The sequence below is a fragment of the Carlito syrichta genome, unplaced genomic scaffold, assembly GCF_000164805.1.
Source record: "Carlito syrichta isolate Samal-C Ts95f unplaced genomic scaffold, Tarsius_syrichta-2.0.1 Scaffold303343, whole genome shotgun sequence".
NCBI lineage: Eukaryota > Metazoa > Chordata > Mammalia > Primates > Tarsiidae > Carlito > Carlito syrichta.
In genome coordinates, this window is record NW_007247439.1 from 484,763 (window position 1) to 511,422 (window position 26,660).

At 43.8% G+C, this 26,660-nt stretch overlaps 1 protein-coding gene across 3 annotated transcripts in view; it reads right to left on the minus strand.

The window, feature by feature from the left end:
* The window catches only part of MTA3 (metastasis associated 1 family member 3), a 135,422-nt gene that overhangs the window by 9,120 nt on the left and 99,642 nt on the right, over positions 1 to 26,660 (minus strand). For 2 of the 3 annotated variants that reach the window (XM_021712546.1, XM_021712547.1), the window contains 3 exons: positions 26,198 to 26,420; positions 16,200 to 16,286; positions 11,382 to 11,528 (listed from right to left, as the gene is read on the minus strand). In XM_021712546.1, coding sequence (XP_021568221.1) covers positions 11,382 to 11,528; positions 16,200 to 16,286; positions 26,198 to 26,420 — 457 coding nt within the window. Of the gene's footprint in view, positions 1 to 11,381; positions 11,529 to 16,199; positions 16,287 to 25,752; positions 26,421 to 26,660 lie in introns of those variants that run through there. The other variant, XM_021712548.1, reaches the window with a different exon arrangement.

Sequence of the window (26,660 nt, forward strand, 5' to 3'; positions counted from 1 at the left end):
ATTGTAGAGATGAGATCTCACCAAGTTGCCCAGGCGGGTCTCGAACCCGTGGACTCAGGCAATCCACTCACCTCAGAATCCCAAGGCACGGGATTACAGGCTGAGCCACCGAGTCCGGCTAGGATGGTGAGTTTTAGAAGCACACAAGAACTAAATGGAGATCCTAAAACTGAAAAATACAAAATCTGAAATGAAAAGTTTGTTGGGTGGGATTAATAGCAGATTTGATAGTGCAGAAGAAAGAACCCATGAATGTGAATATAGAGCTCTAAAAATTATTCAGAATGACAAATAGAGTGCCTGCTATATGATTCAATTTAGATAAAAGTCTAGAAAATGTCAACGAACCCATGGCGACAAAAAACACATCAGTGGTCACCTGGAGATGAGGTAGGGGAGATGGGAGAGGCGGTGGGGGGGGGGCTACAGGGAGGTGCAAGGAGAATTTGGGTGATAATGGATAAGTTTATTATTTTGATTATGGTGATGGTGTCCTGGTGGATACACACATATCAAATTGCACATTTTAAATATATATTTATAGTTTACTGAATGACAATGATACCGTAATAAAGCTGTTTAAAAATAGTCATGGAATATATATACTTTTGTCCAGCCTTCCTGGCTCATAATTCCCATAGCCCTTGTTATACTGTTGGTCATTTAAGGCCTTAAGAGTAGGCCTCAGAAAACAGAATCTCTCTCCTTGACCTTCTCTTGCCCTCCTTTTTTTTTTTTTGTCAGTCTCACTCTATTGCCCAGGCCTGAGTGCAGTGGCATGCTCATGGCCACTGCAGCCTCAACCTGTTGGGCGCAGGCAGTCCTTCCACCTCACCAAGTAGTTGGAACTACAAGCACGCGCCACTTCACCAGCTAATTTTTAAAATTTTGTTGTAAAGACAAGGTCTCGTTAAGTTGCCCAGGCTGGTCTTGAACCCCTGGACTCAAGCAATCCTCTCGCCTCTGCCTCCCAAAGTGCTGGGATTACAGGCGTGAGCCACCACACCCGGCTCTCCTGCCCTCCTTTCATCTGCGCCTTTTTCTCCCTGAGAAGGCAGACCTGAGAAACTAAAAACACACTCTAATCTTCCCGGCTTTTTTGACTTGGAGTGCTGACCTACCCTGTCTGACATAGCCATGAGACCCTCGTTCAGAAGGGGTCCTTCCCCATACCCTGGTGGAAGAAACACGTACAGAGAGGCCATGAAGCATCTAGACCGGCAGGCCTTGCTGGGCTTCCCCACTCAGTCTGTTACCATTAGATCACACCCTTTGGTCCAGTCACATTTCCACATGGTTGTCAATCATGCCTATCCCCCCAGTCTCCTCAAAAGGCCCAAGAGGACAACTGAACAAGTGGCAGTTTCTGGAGGGTAATGCGCCCAGGTAGGCCATGGCCGTGCCGCCCCTTCTCACGTGCCTTGCCCCACGTGTCTCTTCATCTGTGTCCTTTCTAGCATCCTTTATAATAAGCCAGTAAACATGTTTCCCCCAGTTCCGTGCGGCGCTCGAGCAAATGAATTGAATCCAAGGAGGGGGTTGGGGGATGTCTGATTTATAGCCATTGGTCAGAAGCACAGGGAAAACAACCGGGGGCTTGTGGCTGGCCGTGGGGGCAGACTCGTGGGCCGCAGCCTTGCCCTGTAAGATCTGACACTAGCTCCAGACAGACAGTGTCAGAACTGAGCTGGGGGTCCCCAGCTGGTGTCTGCCGCAGAACCGATTGCTTGCTTGGTGTGCGGGGGACGGAAAAACCTCACACATTTGGCCCAGAAGTCTTCTGTATTGATTGCTGTTCAGTGAGAGAAGAGGAAAGAAAACACTTTAGGTGTGTTATTTCCCCTCAGAATAGGGTATTTTAAATCTTGTGCTGGAACAACATATGCTGGCTTTAGAGATGCTACGTGAATCATTCTATTTCAAGTTTAATAAAACTAGAAAAAAAGTTCATTTTAACAAACCTAAAACAAGGAAAAAAGAAAAATGATGTGGCCATATTAATACTACACAAAGATTATTAACAGAGACAACAGGGAACATTTCACAGTGATGAAAAGGTCAAAAAGACATAAAAACCCCAAATACAAATTATATTCAATAGCAAAATTTAAAAATGCACAAAGGCTGGGTGTGGTGGCTCACGCCTGTAATCCCAGCACCTTGGGAGGTGGAGGTGAGAGTATCGCCTGAGCCCAGGGGTTCGAGACCAGCCTGGGCAACATGGCAAAATCTCGCTCCACAGTAAAATAAAAAAATTAGCTGGGCGTGGTGGTGCAGGCCTGTAGTTCCAGTTACTTGGAAGGCGGAGGCGGAAGGATCACCTGAGCCCAGCAGGTCGAGGCTGCTGTGGCTGTGAGCGTGCCACTGCACTCCAGTCTGGGTGACAGAGTGAGACTCTGACTCAAAAAGATAAAAATACATGACAAACCAAAGGGAGAAATCTAGTTGGAATATAAAGTTGAGAAAGTCTCCCAAAAAGTAGAGTAAAAAGACACAGAGATGGAGGGTTGGAGAGAAACAAGAAAAAAATACAAGGGCCGGTCCAGGGGGTGTGAACAACATTCCTGACCATTTTTTCTGCTGTCTGGCCCCAGAGGCTTTCCATGTGGTCAGCCCTGTCTTCCCAAGACACGCTCTCTGTCGCTCACTGGCTGCCTCAGAGAGCTCATGAAAGCTGCAATCAGAACGTGAAAGGGTCTTCTCGGAAGCTTTCTTTGGGAACCTCCACCCTTCAAGTCTGCACCTCAGTTTTATATTAATCACTTTCCATATTCATTTACATGTGAATAGTTACTGACAAAAATTAAAATTTTGTTGAGAGAGAAAAACGCCTAGACGATAACTAACATGTTTTCTGAGTTTAAAGAGTGTTCAGTCATTTGGAAGGGGAAACAGAAAACAGGGAAAGAAAATAACAGCGAGTATGGATAGGAGCTGAAAACGAACCCAGTGGGGTTGTAAGTCAACTAGACTGTGACAAATCCTTCCATTTTCATTGCCCTGGGCAGCAGATTCCTCTGCAGAAGAGACTGCCCCGGGGCGGGGGGGGGGGTGCCCACATCAATTGGTTTCTGGGGTTGTGCTTTACCTCCCTGGGGCGCCAAGACCCACGACTGCAGGGAGATCCCAATAGCCTGCTCAAACGTGTGTCTGCTCTTTTTTTTTTTTTGAGTCAGAGTCTCACTGTCGCCCAGGCTGGAGTGTAGTGGCACACTCACGGCCACTGCAGCCTCGACCTGCTGGGCTCAGGCGATCCATCCACCCCAGCCTTCCAAGTAGCGCGTAGTTGGAACTACAGGTGTGCGCCACCATGCCCAGCTAATTTTTTGATTTATTATAGAGATGAGGTCTCGCCAAGTTGTCCGGACCGGTCTCGAATGCCTGGGTTCAGGCAATCCTCTCACCTCGGCCTCCCAAAGTGCTAGGATTACAGGCGTGAGCCACTGCGCCCGACATGTGCCTGCTCTTTTGAAGGATGAGCCAAATCTCTTCTGAGTCAAACCCTCTTCTCGGACACCAGGCTCCCTCCACTGTCTTCCCTTTTCTTTCCCGAACATCTACTTCTCCCCTCAAAAAACTTGAGACCCAACCTTTCCTTCTCAGAGGTCACCCTCCATGTGTCACTGAGAACGGGGAACACAGGGACAGTTAAAAAACGTTGTTCACCTGGAGGTAAACAGAGACACTGATTGAGGAGGCAGCGCTGACCCACACAACTGAGGCCCCCTGGGGAATGACCATGCTGTGTATCTCTCCTTTCAGACTTCCACATTGCTGAGAGGGTCCTGGGGTTCACACACTGGTGCTTCCCTCAGGGACAAGACAGAAGTACTCTCTGGGAGAAACTGTGACATCAGTAAACCAGAGAATGGTCTTAGGGTGGCCCATTTGGCATCCTTCTAGAATATTCCAAGACAACAGTTGTTGGTTACTCCTGCATAATGCTCTTGAGTCTGTCTTCCTCATGGTTTCACTAGCTGCAAGAACACTTGTTGTCCTCAGACAATGTTTCAACAGTCCTGTAACCCTCTTGTTACATGAGGTACCCTGTTATATTGCTTCACATTCAATAACCCTGGGGCCATAATGATCCTTTATTTTTTTTGAGTCAGAGTCTCATTCTGTCGCCCAGACTGGAGTGCAGTGGCACGCTCACTGCAGACTGGATTTGCTGGGCTCAGGCCATCCTTCTGCTGCAGCCTTCCAAGTAGCTGGAACTACAGGCCTGTGCCACCACGCCCAGCTAATTTTGTTATTATTATGATTATTTATTGTAGAGACAAGGTCTCGCCAAGTTCCCCGGGTTGGTCTTGAACCCGCAGGCAATTCTCTCTCCTCCGCCTCCCAAAGTGCTGGGATTACAGGGATGAGTCACCACGTCTGGCTCATAATGGTCCTTTATAGAATATTTTCTAAAACCTCAAAGGTTTTTAAAATATATTTAACCAGGTTATGCCATTATACCTTGAGTCAAGGAGACGAGAGGGGAGTCTAGGGACAACTGATGTTCTTCCATAAGTAATGCTTCAGAAGACTTCTTAAAACCATAGTTTTTTGAAATGGCATACAATTTTTGACAGAAGGCAGCCCGGGTCCAGGCATGCCTAGGAGTGCCATCAGCTGTCCCTGCAGTCTATTTTTATTGGAATTTGTGAAGACAGCAGATGCATTCCCAGAGCTCGTTCACTGGTACAATGGCTCTCGTCACCTTCCATTTCCCAGGGTTGGGATGCCAACAGTTGAAATTGTTGAATCACTGATTTCAGAAACAAGTCATCAAAAGGACAATCTTCACATCCAGATCATAATATTATACTTACAGAGGCATCCACATTAGATACTCTCTTCATGGGAGAGTTAGAAAAATGATATTCCTCAATGCAGAAAACAGATAAGAAAACTAACCAGTGCCACTGTGTACCCGCATGCCCCGGGGGAAATAAGCCAGAGGAGAGCAGATTAAAAAGGCCTTTATTGTATAATCCATCATTTTCCCTGGCTCAGGTGCCCTGACTCTGTCCCACTGAAAACTCGCCGCTCTTCTGAGCCTGTTGCTGACATGCTGAGTCCTGATTCAGTACACTTGGGACAAAAGCTAAATCATTGTGGAGAAAGGTTAAGAGCACATCCAGCCCATAATCTGTGTCACCTTGCCAGCACAAGTTTTTCTCAGGTCCCCATCGGATAAAGGCTGAGACACAGCAGGCAATCACCCTGTCACTGTGCAGTGGGGTGGAACATCTGCTGACTGACCAAAGCTCAAGCAGCTGTCACTGGGGGAGGGACCGAGGGCATCTTCTTCAGGAAAGGATGAGAGGTCTGCACAGCCCATCTGCCTCTCTTCTCTCTAGAGCTCTTTCTGATTCAGCCTTCATTCAGAGAAAAAAAAAAAGTCAGGCCAGGCACAGTGGCTCACACCTGTAATCCCAGCACTTTGGGAAGTGGAGGCGAAAGGATTGCCTGAGCACCGGGGGTTCGAGGCCAGCCTGGGCAACATTGGAGAGCCCTCATCTCTATAATAAATTAAAAAATCAGCTGGCCATGGTGGCGCATGCCTGTAGTTCAAGCTACTTGGAAGGCTGAGGATCGCAGGAGCCCAACAGGTCAAGGCTGCGGTGGACGGGAGCATGCCACTGCATTCCAGCCTGGGCGATGGAGTGAGATTCCAACTCAAAGAAAGAAAAAAAGAAAGAGTCTACCATCTCAGGTTCATGATGGTGCCTCTCTCTGCTGTAGGGTCTCTGCTTACAGGAGCCCACAGGGAGCTAGGTGAGCCCTCTCTACAAACCTACTTTCCTGTCTTTAATGTTTGTCGAAATAACTTAATCAAGGGTGATTTCTCTTTCTAGATACTGGGTTCCTCTAAAGTACAAATATACATGGGAACATACCCATTTACTATCAACAAACCGATGAGTCATTTTTTGAGAATTATACTTTTAAGTAAGAAATAGAGTACTGACATTTTATCTACATATAATTCACATTTGACTATAAAAAATAGTTGGTATCTTTGCAACTTTCCAAATAAAACTTTAATTGAAGTTATTTCTTAAGGCAGAGATAAAATCTTAACACTTGATGAATACCTACTTTGAGTTGGAGACAAGATGTGATATCCACACACGTCACCTGTAGGTGATTCTGCCAATGTTCACTTCCTTTTTCCCTCTCTCCCTAACACTAATATGGCTGCTATGCCCCAACTTCCAGAGAAGGGAGGGGCAGATGGGCTTGACACAGATAGAGAATGATGGTGAATGGCTTGGTTAAAAAATGATGGCCTATACAAAGAAAAATCCCCACTATACTTCCCTATACATTTGCAAACATCCACCCATCTCCTATACACAGAAAGGATAAACATCTCTATGCACAGGGACAGTTTTATTGAGCGTTGCTTTATTGTACTTCACAGATATTGCATTTTACAAATGGAAGGTTTGTGACAATTCTGCTTCAAGCAAGTACTTTTTCCAACAGCAGGTGCTTACTTCATGTCTCTGTGTCACATTTTGGTAATTCTTGCCATATTTCAAACTTTTTCATTATGACGTCTGTCAAGGTGATCTGTGATAACTGATCTCTTTGATGTTACTTTTTCTTTCTTTCTTTCTTTCTTGAGTCCAGGTCTCATTTTGTTGCCCAGGCTGGAGTGTGGTGGCATGGTCACTGCTCACCACAGCCTCGAACTCCTGGGCTCAGGCGATCCTCTCGCCTCAGCCATCCCGAGTAGGCGGGACTGTAGGCACATGCCCCCATGCCTGGCTATTTTTGACTTTCTGTAGAGATGAGGTCTCACTATGCTGCCCAGACTGGTCTTGAACTACTAGATTCAAGCAATCCTCCCAACTCAGCCTCCCAAAATGCTGGGATTAGAGGTGTGAGCCACCTGTGCTCAGCCAGATATTCCTCTTGTAATTGTTTTTGGGCAACATGAACCTCACGCATATAAGACAGCAAACTTACGTGATAAATGTGATGTATGTTCTCATTGCTCCACCCATCATCCTCTCCTTCCTCTCTCGCTCTCCTGAGCCCTCCCTATTTCCTGAGACACAACAATACTCAAAGTAGGCAGCCTACTTTCAATATTGGCAGCCTCTGAGTAATCAGGTGAGAAAAAGAGTTGCGCATCTCTCACTTGAAATGAAAAGCTAGAAATCATGAAGCTTAGTGAGAAAGGCATGTTAAAACCTGAGACAGGCTAAAAGCTAGACCCCTTGCACTAAACAACCAAGTTGTGAATGCAAAAGTTCTTGATGAAAGTTAAAAGTGCTACTCCAGGGAACACACAAGTGAGAGCGAAACAGACTTACTGCTGATAAGTTATTGAGTGATCTGCGTAGAAGATTAAACCAGCCACAACATTCCCTTAAGCCAAAGCCTAATCCAGAGCAAGGCCCCAACTCTGTTCAATTCTATGAAGGCTGAGAGTGGTAGGGAAGCTGCAGAAGCAAAGTCTGAAGCTAGCAGAGGTTGGTTCGTGAGGTTTAAGGGAAGATGCCATCTCTCTAACAGAAAAGTGCAAGGTGAAGCAGCACATGCTGATGGAGAAGCTGCAGCAAGTTATCCAGAAGATCTAGGTGAGCTCGTTGAAGGTGGCTACACTAAGCAGTAGAGTCTCAATGTAGATGAAGCAGCTTTACACTGGAAGAAGATGCCATCTAGGACTTTCATACCTCGAGAGAAGTCAATGCCTGGCTTCAAAGCTCCAAAGGACAAGCTGACTTTCACTAGGACCTAATGCAGCTGGTGACTGCCTTTAAGTTAAAATCAGTGCTCATTTACCATCTCAAAAATCCCAGGGCCCTTCAGAACTATGCTAAATCTGCCATTGTGGCATATTTGAGGGCCACAACTTTACAGAGAACAGTGGTGAAAGGAGCAGATTCTGAAACCCTCACACCTGAGTGGGACGCCCACGGCATTTGGTTGGCGCCTGGTAACCTGGAACACTTCCGTCACTTCTCAAGGTCTCCTTTTTCTCAGTCACTTCCATTTATGCAATTAATTGGGCACCTACTAAGTGCCAGGGACTGTGCTGGGCACAGAAACACGATGGTTAGCACAACAGCTTCCCAGACCTCCCGGAATTTCCTGTCATGTGAATCGAGTCAGATAACCAGAGAGGGAGTCAGCAAAGCGCTGGGCACATCACCTGCCTCCCTCTCCACACTGTGAAAGGAAAGCAAAGACAAACGGATCTTGAAGAAGGAAGTGTGCGCGCCCTTTCTGTTCCTCCTGTTCAGAGAACCAGCAGCCTCTAATAGGAGGGAGAAACAGGACAAGCCAGCCCTGGAACGACAAAGCCTGGATGACAGTGGAGCCTGAGATGGGACTGAAGGCCTGCACTCTCATGATAAAACTTGGACGGACGAGAAGCTGCTTCTTGCAGATGAGCAGAGAGGTCTCTGGAGACAGAATCTGCTTCCGGCGAAGAGGTGTGGACACTGGCATTTCCCATTGTCAAGAGCCCACGATGCACGTGTGGAGGGTGAGTGGGGGAGATGGGTCACCGAAGGTGACAGGCGCCCCAGAGCTGAGAGACCTGAACGTTTCAGTAGGACCAGGTTTTGTTCCAGCTAGACCAGTTCTGTCCATCAACATTTGGTTTGGTGTGCTCATCTGTCTGACATCCTAATAATTAAGTAGCAGTGCTAATGGATTTTATTATTGGATCAGGCAGGGCAAGGCTTTCCCATGAGTTTCTATCTATTTCAGTATATCGTGGTAATAATAACTGTCCCATGAGAACTCGCTTTGAGTCAAATATTTTCTCCAGTACTTTGAGCTCATCTTGGAAACTCAGGTTAGTCAGGATCCTGTATCCTGAGGAGGTAAGCAATAGGCCCAGGACCCCAAGGAGAAGGTCTTTGAGTAACACAAGAATATGGACGCTTTCTGAAACGTACACGTCCATCACAAGGTTTCTCAGTTCCACGTTCATCCTCCAACCCAGCTTGGGATGCTGGGGCCGGTGGGACTCTCCTGTCACACCTGCTGGGAGTCTGCAGGGCTGGAGGAGGCAAGCGGGACCTGTTCCATCCTGCTCCTGTCAGTGCCACCCCAGGCAGTGGCAGCAGTCAGACCAGCCTCATCACACCTCCTGGGAGGTGCCCACACTGGCGCTGCAGTGCAGGGCTGGGCTCCAGCTCCTGGGGCCTCCAGGAGCTTCTAGGTTGTGATAACCACAACTTCTTCCTTGTGCTCTCCCAACCCTAAGAATGGTGGCTGTTTCCTGTGTCCCCCGTGTCCCTGTTAACCTACTGTCCTTCAATATCTGTCATATTGATTTCTTACACCAAAGTAGCTGTTAAAATAAATGACACACTTTCTATCTTTGCTAACAGAACCTGATACGGCATATTTGAGGGTCATAGTTTCACGGAGAACAGTGGTGAAAGGAGCAGATTCTGAAACCCTCACACCTGAGTGGGATGCCCACTCCATCTGGGTGGCACCTGGTAACCTGGAACACTTCTGTCACTTCCCAAGGTCTTGTTTTTCTCAGTCACTTCCATGCATACAATTAATATATACTGAGCACCTAGTAAGTGCCAGAGATTGTACTGGGCACAGAGACAACATGGTATGCAAAACAGCTTCCCTGACCTTCCAGAACTTTCTGTCATGTGAATCAAGTCAGATAACCAGAAAGGGAGTCGGCACTGTGCCGGGCACATGTCACCAGCCTCGCTCTCCACACTGTGACAGGAGAACAAAGACAAACGGGTCTTGAAGAAAGAAGTGTTTCTGTAGCTAAGCCTCTTCAGAAAATGAGATGGGTGTCTGTCCCCCCAAACAGAGAAGGCCTCAGTCTATGGAACACCAAGGATTCACTGTGTGTCCTGTCCATTCCTCCTGTTCAGAGAACCAGCAGCCTCCATCCAGAGAGAAACAGGACAAACCAGCGTGGACAGGGAACACGACAAGGCAGCATTTTAAAGAAATCCCAAGGAAACAGGTACCCACGCCTCTGAGGAAAGAGTAAGAGAGGCTGCAATGCTGGGCCAGGCCTGGGCTCCAGATAACCACAGAGTGTGAATGGAAGAAGATACTAAAAAGCTGCCGTTCCAGCATCAGTCACAAGGACAGTCTTTCAACCAGAAAGAATGGATCTGTATCTCAAATGATCCAGATCATTTTTTATGCTTTCTACAGCAGGACAATACATCTGGAAAGGCCAGGGAAGTTATAAGATGAGAAAAGATTCCAGAGTCCATTTACACTTGAATCCAAAGGCCCTAGGCTGTGGGCAAGGAAAAACCAGAAAGAAATCCAATCTTCATGTCTTGACATGACCCTTTCTTGGTCTTCTGCTGTCTAGGCATCAGGCATATTGTTGCAAGGATGGCCAGTATTCTCACTAGCAAGGGAGTGTTTCTGCAAGTCTGCTGAGTAGATAAATTCTTGAAAGCCATATCTACAACACATTGATACCCTATAAATGCAAACTGAACTCCTCACCCTAAAATTTTTACTCATTTTTGACATGATTATGACCACCCAAAGTCATAATGAAGAAAAACCACTGTGGGAAATTATTATGAGAAGGTCTATTCCACATCCTTGCTCTAGGGCCTCATTATAAATAATTTACTGTCACTGAAGGAATTGAGAGTTCCATAAGGCATGAAAAGCCTGGAGAGTTTTATTCATAAATAAATGCCAACACTTAAACAATAAAGACTGCTTCAAACTCCAGGACTATTGAAATGAACAATATATATTGCCTGAATGATTTATTATGGTTGTGTTTATAATCCAAATGGGAAGATAATTCACTTCCACCTGACAAGTCATTACATGGCCAAGCCCAAGAGAAGTACTTTGGCTAAGAGGTGATATTTCTGTTTTTCCATTCCAAGCAAATTATTATTTCTTATTTAGGGCATCACCCAGGCAATTCCTTTCATGACTTGTAGCACGCTTGAGCAATTTAAAAAATTAGAAGGTGAAAGAAGCAGGGGACAAATGGCCAAATTCAAAATGATCTACAGACACTGAAGAACCCCAGAGAACACTGATGTCTCAGACATAAGGCCAAAAAAAAAAATCCCTGTTTGAGAAAACTTACATGAGCATCACAGCAAGCACGTGACTACCTAGCAGAAGCTGCCTGCTGACTAGAGTCTTCATCTCCAGATAAGCCTCCTGATAGGGGATGTTAGCAAAAGGGGAGCTTGGGATGACATGGAGAATTATCCCTTGGAAAATGTGGCATGTGGCAGCGCTCCCCTACCCCCATGCCACATGTAGATTAATCATGGAGCAGAGAGCCTGTTTGTAACACATTCTCGGATGTGGCAGGCACACACCCGCGTGCAGAGGGGTCCTGGCCTTTCAGAACAGCCTCCAGAATTCCTGGGCTTACATACCGTCCAGACCGTTGTGATGACTGTAGTTTCTTTTCCCCAGAATGCTCAGAGATGTGTGGTTCGGGGTAGTGAGCATCCGCTTGGTGGTGGGGGTTTGCAGGCTCGGTGCAGATCGGATTACATTAGGTTTCTTTGCAGGATGGATCTCTGAAGGGGGAGGGAAAAAGGTTTCTCAGCTCAGAACATGACATTAAAAATCTCCGTGTGCACTTAACATTGGCTAATAGACACACATCTTATTTCTTAATGAGGTGAGAGTCAGTTCTTCCTGCGCCAGCCCAGGACTGGCATAATGAATCGGCCTCAAATGCTGTTGCTATGGCTTTGCTTATCAAGTAAGCTGGTTCTTCCCCTACTGGCTGTGAATACCAGCAAAAAAAAAAAAAAAGCCACTTCAGAAGGTCACTTACAACATGTGATTTGCTAAGGAAATAAGACATCTGACTCTTCAAGATATTAGAAACCAAAGGGTATCTGGAGAGGTAGCCTCAGAAAAGAAACACCTCTGTGCTCTGTCCAGCCAAGTGCGTGAGCTTTCTGAAAAAACAGGATTTCCCTTCTGGCTCTGTGACCAGGGTCTGGGACCAGGGTCAATTACTCCCAGCCCACAACACTTAGATGCAGATGAAATCTGAAACCAAAGTCCAAAGACAAATAGTCAAGAGGTGGAAGAAATGCTTTGACCAAGGATATATCACAACACTGAGATATGTCCGTGGTACGTGCATGTTTAACTGAGGTATACTGTTGTCAGCCACATAACCTGGAACTACTTGTACTTATTGCAGGACAGAAATTGCCATACTGTAGAAAGTGAAGAACTCCAGTCTACTACTCATACTGGGCAACCTTTTCTCAAAAGCTTTGCCGGCTCACTGATTCTCATAGTCATTGCCCAACATGCTGTCTGCAGGCAAGTCACCCTGCCTAAGTAACAACCTTATTTACTGAAATTTAGGAAGAACCATTGGGATTGTCAGAACTGCTATAACTCACTCTGGTGACACTTGCCAACATTTAGAAATGGCTTAAATACTACCCCCAAAATAATGATTTTTTTTTTTTTTGAGTTGGAGTATCATTCTGTTGCCCAGGCTAGAGAGTAGTGACACACTCACAGCCACCCCAGCTTCGACTTGCTGGGCTCCAGTGATTCTTCCGCCTCAGTCTTCCAAGTAGCTGGAACTATAGGTGCACACTACCATGCCCAGCTAATTTTTTATTTATTGTAGAGACGAGGTCAGGCCAAGTTGCTGGGGCTATTCTTGAACCCACGGGTTCAGGCAATCCACTCATCTTGGCTTCCCAAAGTGCTGGGATTATAAGCTAAGCCACCGAGCCTGGCCTTTTTTTCTTTTTTTAAGTTGGAGTCTCACTGTGTCACCCAGGCTGGAGCGCAATCGCACACTCATGGCCACCACAGCCTCAACCTTCTGGGCTCAGGTGATCCTCCATCTCAGCCTACCAAGTAGCTGGAACCACAGGCATGTGCCACCACACCTGGCTGATTTTTTGATTTATTGTAGAAACAAGGTCTCATCATTTTGCTCAGGCTGATCTCGAACCCCTGAGTTCAGGCAATCCTCTCGCCTCTGCCTCCCAAAGTATTGGAATTACTGGCATGAGCTACCACGCTCGGCTGATTTTTTTTTCCAACACAGCGTTAAAGTTTTGCCAACCTCATTTTCCCTTCAGACGAGACACCCTGCCTTCAGATTCTTGGCATCACTGAAGACTTTGTTCATCTGCTTCTTTTGGCCTCATGAGGGAAGAGTCTTTTCCTATTTTTCCATCTATTCAAATCCTACATATCTTTCAAGGCTGAGGTTAACTGCTACTTTCTTCAGGTGGGGTGCCCTAACATTTAGCAGAAAAACGGGGGGGGTATGAAAAAACTCAGAATTTATTTATAAAAAATCGAGCATTTATTCCTACTTTTTTTTTTTTTTTTTTGAGTCAGTTTCACTCCGTAGCCCAGGTTGGAGTGCAGTGGCACACTCACGGCCACCCCAGCGTTAACCTGCTGGGCTCCAGTGATTCTTCCACCTTAGTCTTCCAAGTAGCCGGAACTACGGGTGCACGCTACCACATCCAGCTAATTTTTGATTCATTGTAGAGGCGAGGTCTCGCCAAGTAGCCCAGGCTGATGTCGAACCCACGGGCTCAGGCAATTCACTCGCCTGGGCCTCCCAAAGTGCTGGGATTACAGGCTGAGCCACCAAGCCTGGCTTCCTGCATGTTGAAACTTCAATCACCTTCAAAGTACTCTCGGTTTGATGCAACACACCTATTAAGCCGCTTTTTCCACTGCTCAAATGGTTTTTGAATTTGTCCGTTTTGGTGCCTTTTAGTGCTTCTGCCATTTTTTGGTTTCACCTCTTCCACATTGGCAAAATGTTTCCCTTTGAAGACTTTTTTCCTTCGGGGAAACAAAACAAAGTCGCTCAGGGGGGCAACTCCTTCAGGTCCCCTCCCACTGTGGGAGCTTTTCTGTCTTCTCAATAAAACCTGCTTTCTAAATACATAAATAAAAGTTGCTCAGAGCAAGATCAGGTGAATAGGGAGGGTGAGGCATGGAGGTCATGCCATTTTTTGGTCAAAATCTGCTGAACACTCCTTGAGGTGTGACCAGGTGTGTTCGTAATCATGAAATGGGCAAACGCATTTAAATAATCTCCCCCCAAAATTCACTGAAGCCAAACGCAGCCTCTCACAACAACTCTAGCTGGTCCATTGATGCCAATGGGTTCCTAGAATACTTGCCTAATGGGAGGACGCCTGTAATACAAGGGGTCTGCCCTCAAAAAGATAATTCTGGCTTTTGGAGTCCCCCCTTATAGTTTTTCCTCTCTCTGAGTGCCCAATGAATATTGTCTGTAATTATTTAACAAGACTGTCTTTTATTTTTTGAGTTGGAGTCTCACTCTGTCACCCAGGATAGAGGGCAGTGGCATGCCTCTCAGCTACTGCAGCCTTGACCTGCTGGGCTCCCGCAATCCTTCTGCTTCAGCCTTCCAAGTAGCTGGAACTACAGGCGCACGCTACCATGCCCAGTTAATTTTTGATTTATTGTAGAGGTGAGGTCTCGCCAAGTTGCCCAGCCTGGTCTCGAACCTGTGGGCTCAGGCAATCCACTTACCTTGGCCTCCCCAAGTGCCGGGATGACAGGCTGAGCCACTGAGCCCGGCCTGCTTTATTGTTTTTACCTGCACGCTTTCCCCATTAGACTAAGATTTTTGAGGGTAAGGTCTTATGCACCTTGAATGTTCCCCAGATCACTTAGTGCAGTGTCTTGAACATATAAATGCACAGAAATACGTTGTATAGGGATGTGGTTCAGTTCGTAAAAACAGCACAGCTTTGGGCTTATCTGGTAGATATAGAGACCAACTTGCCCACAGGAGAAACGCACAATTACCCATGGAAAGCCTAATATGAGCAGCAGTTGTCCCTTGCAAGATGGGAAGGGGCTTCCAAGAGTCATTCCTGAGGGGGATACTGACAGCAACCTTCAAGGCTGTTACCACCATGACCGTGGACAGCACAGCTACACTTTAGCACCTGAGAAACAAAGCAAGAAATAGGAGGCAGAGCAAATAGCAAAGAGCGGGCTGTGAGCTCCGAGTCCTGGGACCCTGTGATAAGGACTCAATAATATTCCACATTGAAGACCACACTTTGATTTCCAAAAGACTGAATGTCTGAAGTCTGAACATTTCATAATTATGACTCTTTCTGACAGCGCAGCTCTGAGTACATATTTAACTTCACTGAGAAAATGAAAAAGAAATATTAGAAGCACAAAAACATGCCGTTCTTGCTTCTTGGTATATGAGGAACCATTATTTTGTAAGTTTTTTGTCTTAAAACTTTGTAAAAAAAATAAATAAAAGGGGGGTTAGGGATTAGGGATTATTGCCTAGTATTTTTTAAAACTATTCTTAACATGAAAATGAAGCCATCATCTTTGGAGATTTCCGAGTTAGATGGCATGATAACAACCAGAAAGCAAATGCTTCCTTTTCAAAGTAATCTTAAGCACATCAAAACTACACATATTTTTAAGATCGCTTAAAAATCAGTTTGATATCATTAAAAAAAAAAAAAAGAAAAAACCAATCCCCTGTTTAAAGGGAGGGATGAAATGTGTTGGAAACAGTGCAAGGATCTAAAGAATAGTGAGACTATTCTAAGGAATAATTGAGTGCTTTTTGTTTTCCTCTTTCTGTTTAATCTGTATTTATTTCCATGGATATTCACTTTGCATTTTATTATTATTATTTTTTATTTTGAGTTGGAGTCTCACTCTGTCACCCAAACTGGAGTGCAGTGGCATGCTCACAGTCACCACAACCTTGACCTGCTGAGCTCAGGCGATCCTTTCGCCTCAGCCTTCCAAGTAGCTGGAACCACAGGCGTATGCCACCACCAGCTAATTTTTTGATTTGTTGTAGAAACAAGGTCTTGCCAGGTTGCCCAGGGTGGTCTCGAACACCTGGACTCGGGCAATCCTCTCATCTCCGCCTTCCAAAGTGCTGGGATTACAGGCTTGAGCCACCATGCCCGGTTTCAATTATTTTTTTTTTTAAGAAAAAGTAAACATATACCACAATTCTGTGTGTGTGTGTGTGTGTGTGTGTGTGTGTAATAAAAATAAAAGTTTCTAAAACAAAATAAACTGTCTATATATCAAAGACATCCAATTTCAGTTATTGAAAAGGCTTGAATTTAATATAAGTGTGCCCATTCAGAACGGCCAAGTGTCTGTAATATTCAGAAATTGTTCTCTGAGCTTTTCCTCTATTCGAAAATACCCACCTAAATACCCAATGATACATGCCAAAGGCTTCCTAGTGCTTTTGCTTTTCAGTGGACTTCCAGATAGTTCAGCATGTCTGTCTGCATCTGAGGAGAGAAAGAAACATGGAGACAACCAGTGAGGCGAATTTCTTTACCTGGACCACACACACCGCAGAAATGAAAGGTGCAAGTGGAAAACACTGCAAAATAGTCACCAGACTCCTGCACGATTTCCTTTTGGGTTTGAGAAAACCATTTCTAGCACTGGTTCCCAGGTGCCGAATGCAAGCACTCACCTTAAAGCCTCATGGGTATGGGTACAGCTAACACGCATCCTACACTCTCATGCTATCTTTCTGTGTTTGCCCATCTGAAAAGAGACAGAATATGTGCCTCCTTTCTGGCCACATTTCTACCATACAGCAGAAAAATGCCCATAAAGTCCAAGATGGATCAGTTCTCATAATATAGATTTGACATGGAAGATAAATGACAGCTGATACAGGTGACACACTCAGTCCCTGACTAGAATGAGCGGGTCCCCACTGAGAATTCTTAGCCTGTCTTGGTGAAACTCACTTCCTGTAGATGAGAATCTAGCCACGGTAATAAACGGCCATTTGGTTTTATCACTGGTTTTCTCTCCCTGATATCCTACTATGATGTCATTAGTGCTGAGATTTTAAAGCTTACTTGTGTGCAGACTATTTCATTCAACAGTCAGAATAGTAAGACACTGTGGGGATGGATATTAATTCATAAAAGTTTTCATGTCACTCCTCACACCCTATCATGACATTCAGAGAAAAAGAAAGCATGCAATACAAACATTCTGTGTTTTAATTAGCTGTCGTTAGGATGGAAGAGTAGATGTGGAATGCAACCACTTCTCATACCAAAGAGTTAAATTCTAAAAATGGGAGTTTGAACGGACAATACACAATGTGTATGAAAATGCTTTTTAAAATTCACAGATATTGTCATAAAGCTTAACAGATAGCCAGGCTCGATGGTTCAGCCTGTAATCCCGCGCCTTTGGGAGGCTGAGGTAAGTGGATTGCCTGAGCCCGCGGGTTTCAGACCCGCCTGGGCAACTTGGTGAGACCTCATCTCTACAATAAATCAAAAAATTAGCTGAGCGTGGAATTACGTGCTTGTAGTTCAAGCTCCTTGGAAGGTTGAGGTGGAAGGCTCGCCGGAGCCTGGCAGGTCGAGGCTGTGGTGGCCGGGAGCAGCCACAGCACTCCAGTCTGGGTGACAGAGTGAGACTCCAACTCAAAAAAAAAAAAAAAAAAGTTTAACAGACTAGGATTCCACTATGTTTAAGCCTTTTCTCCACCTTCAAATATTTGACTCGAATGTCCTACAGGTTTTCTGATCAACCAGAGACTTTTTCCTTTTGCAAGCAGAGGCCACATTTCTAGGCGTAAACATTGGAAGTTTCCTTCACTATTCACAGGAATTATTTGTGCTGTTAGTGTCGAAAAATAAAATTCAATCTGGAACTTCAAATAATGTAAAATAAAAGTCAACTTTTTCATAAGCTCTAGCCCCTTCACCAAAAATAAAAATAAAAACAACAACAACAAAAAAACCACCTAAAACCTTCTTTTCTAGTAATTGTTAAGCAGAAAGGGGTAAATAGCATTTTTAAAAAACACCGAAATAGATAAAACACATACTGCAGGGAGCCTCAAACAACAGGAGTCTGAATATGCACCCCAAAGTACTGGCTAAGTATTATGCAACCACTGACAAACATAAATGATCTCGTTTATTCTCCTCCTATTCAGTTGATTCCCACGGGGAAAAAATAAATTACTAAACTCTGAAACTTTTCACCTGCTACTGAATAATGGTGAAGATACAGGCAGTGTCTTATATAGCAAGTCTATTTTGGAAGAGTAACCTAAATAAACCTCAGGAAGCAACCCAAATCCTGCAGGTATCAAATACCTGAAAAATCACTGAGAGCTAATACTGGGTTTTCTTGCTAATATTACTAATTCACCTGAAATTCAAGTTATATTTGGGCTAAGGGTTAGAGAAAATTATCTTTTTTTCTTCTCTATTAATAAAATAAAGCTTGAATGAACCACTCACTCCTCAACCTCTTGGACAAAGGCAATTGCTGTATTACTAGTAATAAGATTAACTCGTTCTTCACGCCAGTCCAAAGGGAAACTGCCAATAGGGTTGCAACCGACAGACACTGGCGGCTACCACCATCAACCACGGCAAGAATCAACAAGTCAACACAATACCCACATATAATTCATTTTAACTATGTTGTCTGCCGTTAATTTCTCATTACTTTAGCAAGATTAATTATATGATATCCAAGTGACAATTTACATTACAGAGCATCTTGGAGTGGGAGATCAAAGCTCTGGAGAAGGATTCCTATTTCACTAATCCTCATTATATTCTAAAGAAAGCGGTTGGTGGTGGCTACGAATTATCAGGCTATGAAAAAATTAGAGAGAAAGGTGCTAAGACTCTAGTCACTGTTTGCCATAAGAAGAGCTTCAGTCATTCAATAGGAAAAATATAGGATGCCCTAAGGGGCTAGAGTTTATGAAAAAGTTGACTTTTATTTGACATGATTTGATCAGAACAGGATTATTGGCCCACACTCAAGAGTCAGAAAGAATCCTGGTCTGCCCTTAAGACCAGGCCAAACAATGGTGGCACCTGTCAGTCAGTCCTTCCTCCTAAATTACTCAGCTTAAGACAGCAACCTGAGAGATCCCCAAAGAGCCAGGAGTCAAACCTGCCCAGAGAGATAGAATGTCTGTATCTCACTCAAGTCACTTTATTAGACACAAGGCACTAGTCCTTAGCTTCCTAGAGGATGGTTTATAACTCCTTGAGGTGAACGTGGAAAAAACACTGTTGCTTTGATTGCAACGTACATCTATTTTTCTGCAATGTTTTGGAAATATTGGGGGGCAGTGTGATAGGAAAACCGCAAAATATACAGTGAATTAAAATTCACAAAAACATCTTATATGGGCTTTCAAGACCCCTGTCAAAAGAAAGCCATCATTAGCATTCACTTATAGAATCAGAAAGGCATTTCTAAACAAGAAACAAAACCTAGATGCCATAAAAATTTTGATAAATTCAACTGTTTGTTAAAAAATCTGTTTGGCAAATATATCATAAACAAAGTCAAAGACAAAAATGGGGGAAATATTTGCATCACACATCACAGACCAAAAGCTAACTTTGTTAAAATATAAAAAGTTCCCACAAGTCAATAAGACTTCTATCTAATAGAAAACAGGACAGGGGCAAAAACAGTTGACAGATACAAATAGTTTTCAAATATATGCAAATATTTCTCATTCAAAATGAGAAAAGCAAGCTAATATAACTCATGAGTCACCTGTCACCTAGTCGAGAGTTTCAAAGATGGGTAACACTGCTAGCAAGGTTCTAGAGACATCTGCATTTTCTAGACATTCTAGGTGGGAGTACAAATCGCAGTTTTTCTGAGAGCAGCTGAATAATGACTATCACAATTCCAAATGTATGTTCCTTGACCCCGGCTTTTACTGCAGGGTCTATCTTGTAAGCTACATTCCCATTTTACACTTCAGTATGAAATGATACTGTATAAGGACTTTTTTTTAATTTGAGTTGGAGTCTCACTCTGTTGCCCAGGCTGGAGTGCAGTGGCATGCTCACAGTCACGGGAGCCTCGACCTGCTGGGCTTAGGTGATCCTTCTGCCTCAGCCTTCCAAGTAGCTGGAACTACAGGCACACGCCACCACTACCAGGTAATTATTATTATTTTTAAATTATAGAGACGAGGTCTCGCCAAGTTGCCCAGACTGGTCTTGAACCCACAGGCTCAGGCAATCCTCTTGCCTAGGCCTCCCAAAGTGCTGGGATTATAGGCTTGAGCCACCGTGCCCAGCCTATGTACATTCCCATTTTACACATTAGTATGAAATGATACTGTATAAGGATATTTGTTGCAACACTGTAACAAAAAATGATTAGAAATAAAAATTTTTAGTAGGGAACTGGTTAAATTACAGTACAAGAAAATAGATGATTATGAAGCTGACACACAATAAAAGGGTATGTATGGGTATGATATGCTACATTTTAACAAAGCAAGGTGCAGAACAACATAAACAGTATGTTAACATCTGTAAGAAACAAACAAAGAATAACCTACCCAGATGCCTACTGATGCATAGAATACTTTTGGATACTTAAGACAACCATAATAATGACTACCTCTGAAAAGGGTAAATCAGGAATGAGAAAGGTGATGAGATTTGTAACCACTTTTGAACCTTTTAGAAAACCCAAGCCTGGCTTGGTGGCTCAGCCTGTAATCTCGCATTTTGGGAGGCTGAAGTGAGTGGATTGCCTGAACCCGCGGGTTCAAGATCCGTCTGGGCAACTTGGTGAGACCTCATCTCTACAATAAATCAAAAAATTAGCCGGTCGTGGTAGCGTGCGCCTGAAGTTCCAGCTACTTAGAAAGCTGAGGTGGAAGGATTGCTGGAGCCCATCAGGTCGAGGTTGCGGTGCCAGGAGCAGCCACTGCACTCCAGCCTGGGCGACAGAGTGAGACTCCAACTCAAAAAAAAACAAACTCAGAAGTATTCATTTAAAAGCAAGCGCTTATTAAAAATAAACTCCCTAGGCATTGATCATACAAGGCAAAAAATGTTAATTTCATTACTTAATTTTTAGAGACAGGGTCTTCCTATGTTGCCCAGGCTGAAGTGCAGGGGTGTGATCGTAAGTCAGTGCAGCCTCGAATTTCTGGGCTCTTGCCTCAGCCTCCTAAGTAGCTAGAACTACAGCCATGTGCCACCACAGCTAGCTAATTTTTTATATTTATTTTTGTAGAGAAAGGGTATTGCTTGAACTCCTGGGCTCAAGGGATTCTGCTGCCTCAGCCTACTGAGTAGCTGGAACTACAGGTGCGTGCCACCAGGCCCAGCTAATTTTTTTTCCTTTTTGTAGATATGGGGTGTGGTTAGAATCCTGGCCTCAAGTGATCCTCCTACTTTGACCTCCTAAAACATGGGATGACAGGCATGAACCATGGTGCCTGGTCCTAAAAAAATTAGAAAGCTCTATCAATAAATAAAGAAGCAAATTATGTGTTCTCTCCTAATGTTTAGAGCTTAAAATTTCAGAAAAGTGTATACAAGTATTAGCTTTTTTGAGAAATCTCTAGGGAAAAAAAAAAACCAACTTCATTAGAAAACAAATTTCTCACAAAATGAAGTCTTGGGACACTTCCAACATTGAATTACCATCTTCAAACAGAAAAACAGCTACAAATCCCTCCCAAACAACTTCGTACTGGGAAGCATTGCTGATTTTCAGGTCAGGTAGTCAAGTCCACTGGCAACTCACTGGGATCCGCTCTCCTAGGCACACTGGTTTCACCTTCGGAATGCTGCCTACACACTTATTTCTACGTAACCTCGGTCTGTGAGGACCCGGAATCTCAAATGGTGACAGTCCTATATTCGTCGGATGTTTGGGTGATTTTGTGGATCTTTGACAAAGTCACCTGGGCAACTCTGAAGTCTGACAAGAATAAGAAAGGAGGAAGACATCCCAATCAGAGCTTTTTTACTGAGGGAGGGGCATCAAGAAGGAGCAGGGACAGAAGCCTAAACTTGATGCCGTTAGAGCCTTGCTGCTGGACCCTGCATCTTAAGGACATGGTACTTTTTGTTAGGCAGTGTTTGGGTTTTAGTCTACTAGTCCATTTTTCCCCCCCTTAGATCAGAAAATATAGTTTACTTAGAAAGTAAATTAGAGAGGAGATTCACCTCCCCACGGTAGGGAAGGGGACAAAGCCAGGAAACATGGTGACAGCCATAGCTCAAAGAGCACAGGGCCACACCAGAGTCTCGTAAGGCAGTAGCCTACCAGTTCATTTTTAATAAGCACTGTCTACAAGGCAGAAGTGGCTCAGGTATTTTCCTAATGTTAGTGGCTTTTGGCATGGACTTATGTATTCACATAGAAAGGTATATTATTAAAGTAAATGTTTAGGTATTTGGGAAAATTGTTTTAAAAATCCTTTTTTAAAAGTGAAACCCCATCTCTAAAAAAGTACATTGATATGGTTGCATACAGCTGTAGTTCCTCCACTTGGGAGGCTGAGACATGAGGATCCCTTGAGTCCAGGAGTTCAAGGCTGCAGTGAACCATGATCATGCCAGTGCATTCCAGTCTGGGTGGCAGAGCTACACCCTGTCTCTTAAAAAAATTAAAATAAAATTTCATATATATATATATGGATGAAGAATGGTAAAATCTCCCTCTCACCCCTTTCTCCGTTTCCCAGTTTCCTTTCCCACTATTATTTACATATTGAGATATTTTATACATATGCAGATTTACTTTTTACTGTACTATATACCTAAACACAGGTTTTTAAATAAAGAGCCAAGATTGTAGCCGTGTCCAACCAAAAAAAATTTCCTCTCAACAGTCAAGACTCAGGACTTTGTGGTCCCCATCTACCTGAGTTTCTCTCCTGGGCTCCCTGATCCTGCCCTCTTACTCAGCCTGTCATCCCACAAGCTCTGTGACACTGGTGTGATGGTGCTGCCAAGAATGGGATCACCTTCTCCAGTGCTTTTGAGAGTCTCAAGCTCACAGGGAAAACGACTTTCCTTTCCCAACATAAATTATTCTAAAATGCATTATTTAGAATTCGATCCATCCATGTTTGGGGAATTACAATCTTCTGTGTTATCTGAAAGTGCATTCACTTTTCATCATAGTGATTAACTTTTGGCGGGGGTAGTAAGAGGGGTTTAATGCGATCTTTGAAAAACCAAGAAAAGCTTACTGAAAAAAATAGACCTCTACAATCCCATGGGGTCACAGACATGGTTGCCAATGGACATCAGGTTATTAATACCCAATTTCACTAACAAGTCAAGATCAAGGGATTTGCTGAAGAGGTTGTAACAAGCTACACATAGGAACAGAGATGATATATGAATCAATTAGATGCTAAGAAAAGAGTTCATTAATTGCTTGTCTTAAAAAAAAATAAATAACTGAGTAGATGGCCGCTGGTATCTTGTCATTTAAAACCTCAAAGTAAAATTTGTTTAAGAATCTGCTTTCTGGTTGGGTGCAGTGGCTCACTACAGGAGGCAAAGGTGGGAGGATCACTTGCGGCCAGAAGTTTGAGACAGCCTGGGTCTCTATAAAAAAATAAAATTGAGCCGGGCTCGGTGGCTCAGCCTGTAATCCCGCGCCTTTGGGAGGCTGAGGTGAGTGAATTGCCTGAGCCCGCGGGTTCGAGACCCGCCTGGGCAGCGAGACCTCATCTCTACAATAAATCAAAAAATCAGCTGGGCGTGGTGGCACATGCCTGTAATTCCGGCTACTTGGAAGGCTGAGGCGGAAGGATCGCCGGAGCCCAGCAGGCCGAGGCTGCGGTGGCCGGGAGCAGCCACTGCACTCCAGTCTGGGAGACAGAGTGAGACTCCAACTCAAAAAATAAATAAATAAATAAATAAAATTGTTTTAATCTGATTCTATTATATATGTAAAATTCAATGACTGAAGATGCTAAATACAAAATAATACATGCTCTTTGAATCTCATCACACCAAATAACTGTTCCTTTATCATTTTTTTCTGAAAAGAAAATATGACTTTAAGTATTCACATCTTATCAGTTTCTAAATATCAGTGTTTTCAGACCTTTGTTGTTATTATAATCTATATGCTTATACAGAGGTTTTTTTTTTGAGTCAGAGTCTCACTCTGTTGCTAGGCTGGAGTGCAGTGGCACACTCATGGCTACCGCAGCCTCCACCGACTGGGATCAGGTGATCCTTCCACCTCAAGCTTCCAAGGAGCTGGAACTGTGAGCATGCACCATGACACCCAGCTAATTTTTTTATTTATTGTAGAGACAAGGTCTTGCCAAGTTGCCCGTGCTGGTCTCGAACCCCTAGGCTCAGGCAATCCTCTCACCTCTGCCTCCCAAAGTGTTGGGATTACAAGCATGAGCTACCATGCCTAGCCTAAATACAAGTAATTTAATCTTAACCTTTTTTTTTTTTTTAGCAGCATAGCCCTTCAAATGAGGAAAAAAATTAGAATGAGGTTAACAGAAAAACATACTTCACTGAAGAATAACCAAACTAAAGATGATGTGCAAATTAACTGAAAATTAACAGACAAGTCCTTGGGAAACAGAAGCTCCCTCAGCAGCCAGTTAAGTGGGGGTGGCTTCTCCACTCACAGGAACCAAGATGACACTGGATGGAGCCCAGCCCATTTTAATGGGAGAGTTTCATTTATTTTTTTCTTAAGTGTTTTGTTCTTTTTTTTTTTTTTGAGTTGAAGTCTCACTCTGTCCCCCAGGCTGGAGTGCAGTGATCTGCTCTCGGCCACTGCAGCCCTGACCTGGTGGGCTCAAGCGATCCTTCCACCTCAGCCTTCCGAGTAGCTGGAACTACAGGCATGCGCCACCATGCCCAGCTAATCCTTTGATTTATCGTAGAGATGAGGCCTTGCCAAGTTGCCCAGGCTGGTCTTGAACCTGTGGGTTCAGGCAATCCTCTCACCTTGGCCTCCCAAACTGCTGGGATTACAGGTGTGAGCCACCGTACCCGGCATGTTCTTCTTTTTTTAAGAGTATTTAGAAACGTGCTTTATAGCAGCTGAACAGTTTGGAAGAATATAAATATTTATTTTCCAGTTCCTTAAAATGGGTAAGAATGGGGTAACCTGAAGTCCATGAACTCCAAAATGCTAGCACAAAGCCTAACGATAAGCCTGGTTTCTCCAACATACCTGAATCCAATGTACTTTTCCCCTCCCTGGGATTGTGACAATTTCCATTCCCTTTACAAAGCATTTTTCTTCTTCTTAGATAGCTTTTTACCTGTAAGTTTTAAAGCCTTTCAACTGTTCCGCTAAAAATTAGGAACCAAAAAAGTCATCACTCCTCTTACAGATAGCTTCCCTAAAACAAAGGGGAGCATCTCATAATAAGAGCTTTCTTAGAATGTCTTTAAGACTTCCTAACTGTTAAGTCAGACAGCAAGTTTTCTCAGCCCTTAGGGAAAAAAATCTGTGCTTTAACAGGCGAGCCAGGATTGTCACTGAGGAGCTAACACACAAACTATGGACACATTGTCAGAGACATGGTAACGACAGAACAATCCACAATCCATTGGTACATATGACCTCTGTTCTAACAAGGACAAAAAAGAAACAAAAGCAAGACTGAATGTGTTGAAAACAAGAGTCATAAGTCGTGTAAATGCTATGTGGTAGTACATATGATATATGATTATGAAATGGAAGCCAAATTAGACCAATCAAGAAACTGCTCAACCGTTAGACTCTAGCTTGTAAAAACTAAATGTGTACTTTCAAATAATTCACCCCAAAATGAGTTCCAAATGTATTTATAATTTGCTAAACCTTCTAATAAATATAGTATTTTTTATGAAGTACTGTGAATTTCTAGAATGTTGTATGACAATTGGAAAAGGTTTGTGGGAAAATGAGAGGCTTATAGAGACATATGATCTCTAATTAGTATAAACTGACAAATTTTATTTAACCCTAATGAACCCATGTATGACTGGACTGTGCTGTGTCAGATATGGGATTTCATTATGCTGTCGCTCTCCAGGGCTGTGCTGGGGCCCCTTCTCACAGGTAAAGGTACTTCCCTAGGGCTCTTAGGCAAGTCGATCCCAAAATCCGGGACACGACCGCCTCCCCCAATCCTTTGCTGAACACTATTCTCTGATAAAGATGACAGAGGTTGCAATGTTTTTTCAGGTTGGCATGATACAAATGGCAGCAGACAAAAACAATGTTAAAAAAAAATAAACCAAATAAAAGGCTGTACACAAGAACTTATGTTTATTGCAAACAAACAAAAAAGAGAGAGAGAGAGAGAGAGAGAGAGAGAGGAAAAGAGAAAATGGTCAGAAGCACAACACGTAAGGTTAAGAATTTAAAAGCATCTTACATTCTGCCCTAATGGCAGCATAATTAATAGCAACAAACGGCCGTCTCGCTGCCTGCCGCAGCCGGAGGGTATTTTTGCAGACCTGACGAGCAAATTTTGTGAAATATGTAGTGTGAAGGAAGAAAGCTTGGCGGGTCTTCACCGCAGACTTTGGACTCCCAGTGTTTCGGACTGGCATCCCCTGCATGGCCTGGCGGGACACATGACTTCTAACACGAGCGTCCTGCAAAACCAGCAACCAACAAACACTTAAAAAATAGAACTCGCTGAAACACATGATTAATTACTAATTGCATCATGCTTAAGGAAAAGTGAGACTTTTACACCCTCCACTGAGGTATCTATAACTTAGTATCCTATGCTCCTAAAAGAGAGAATTTTGCAAGTGTGCCCTTGTGGAAAGAAGGTGGGGAGCAGAGAGGGGATGGGAGGGTGCCACTTCTTTTTTTTTTTTTTTTGAGTT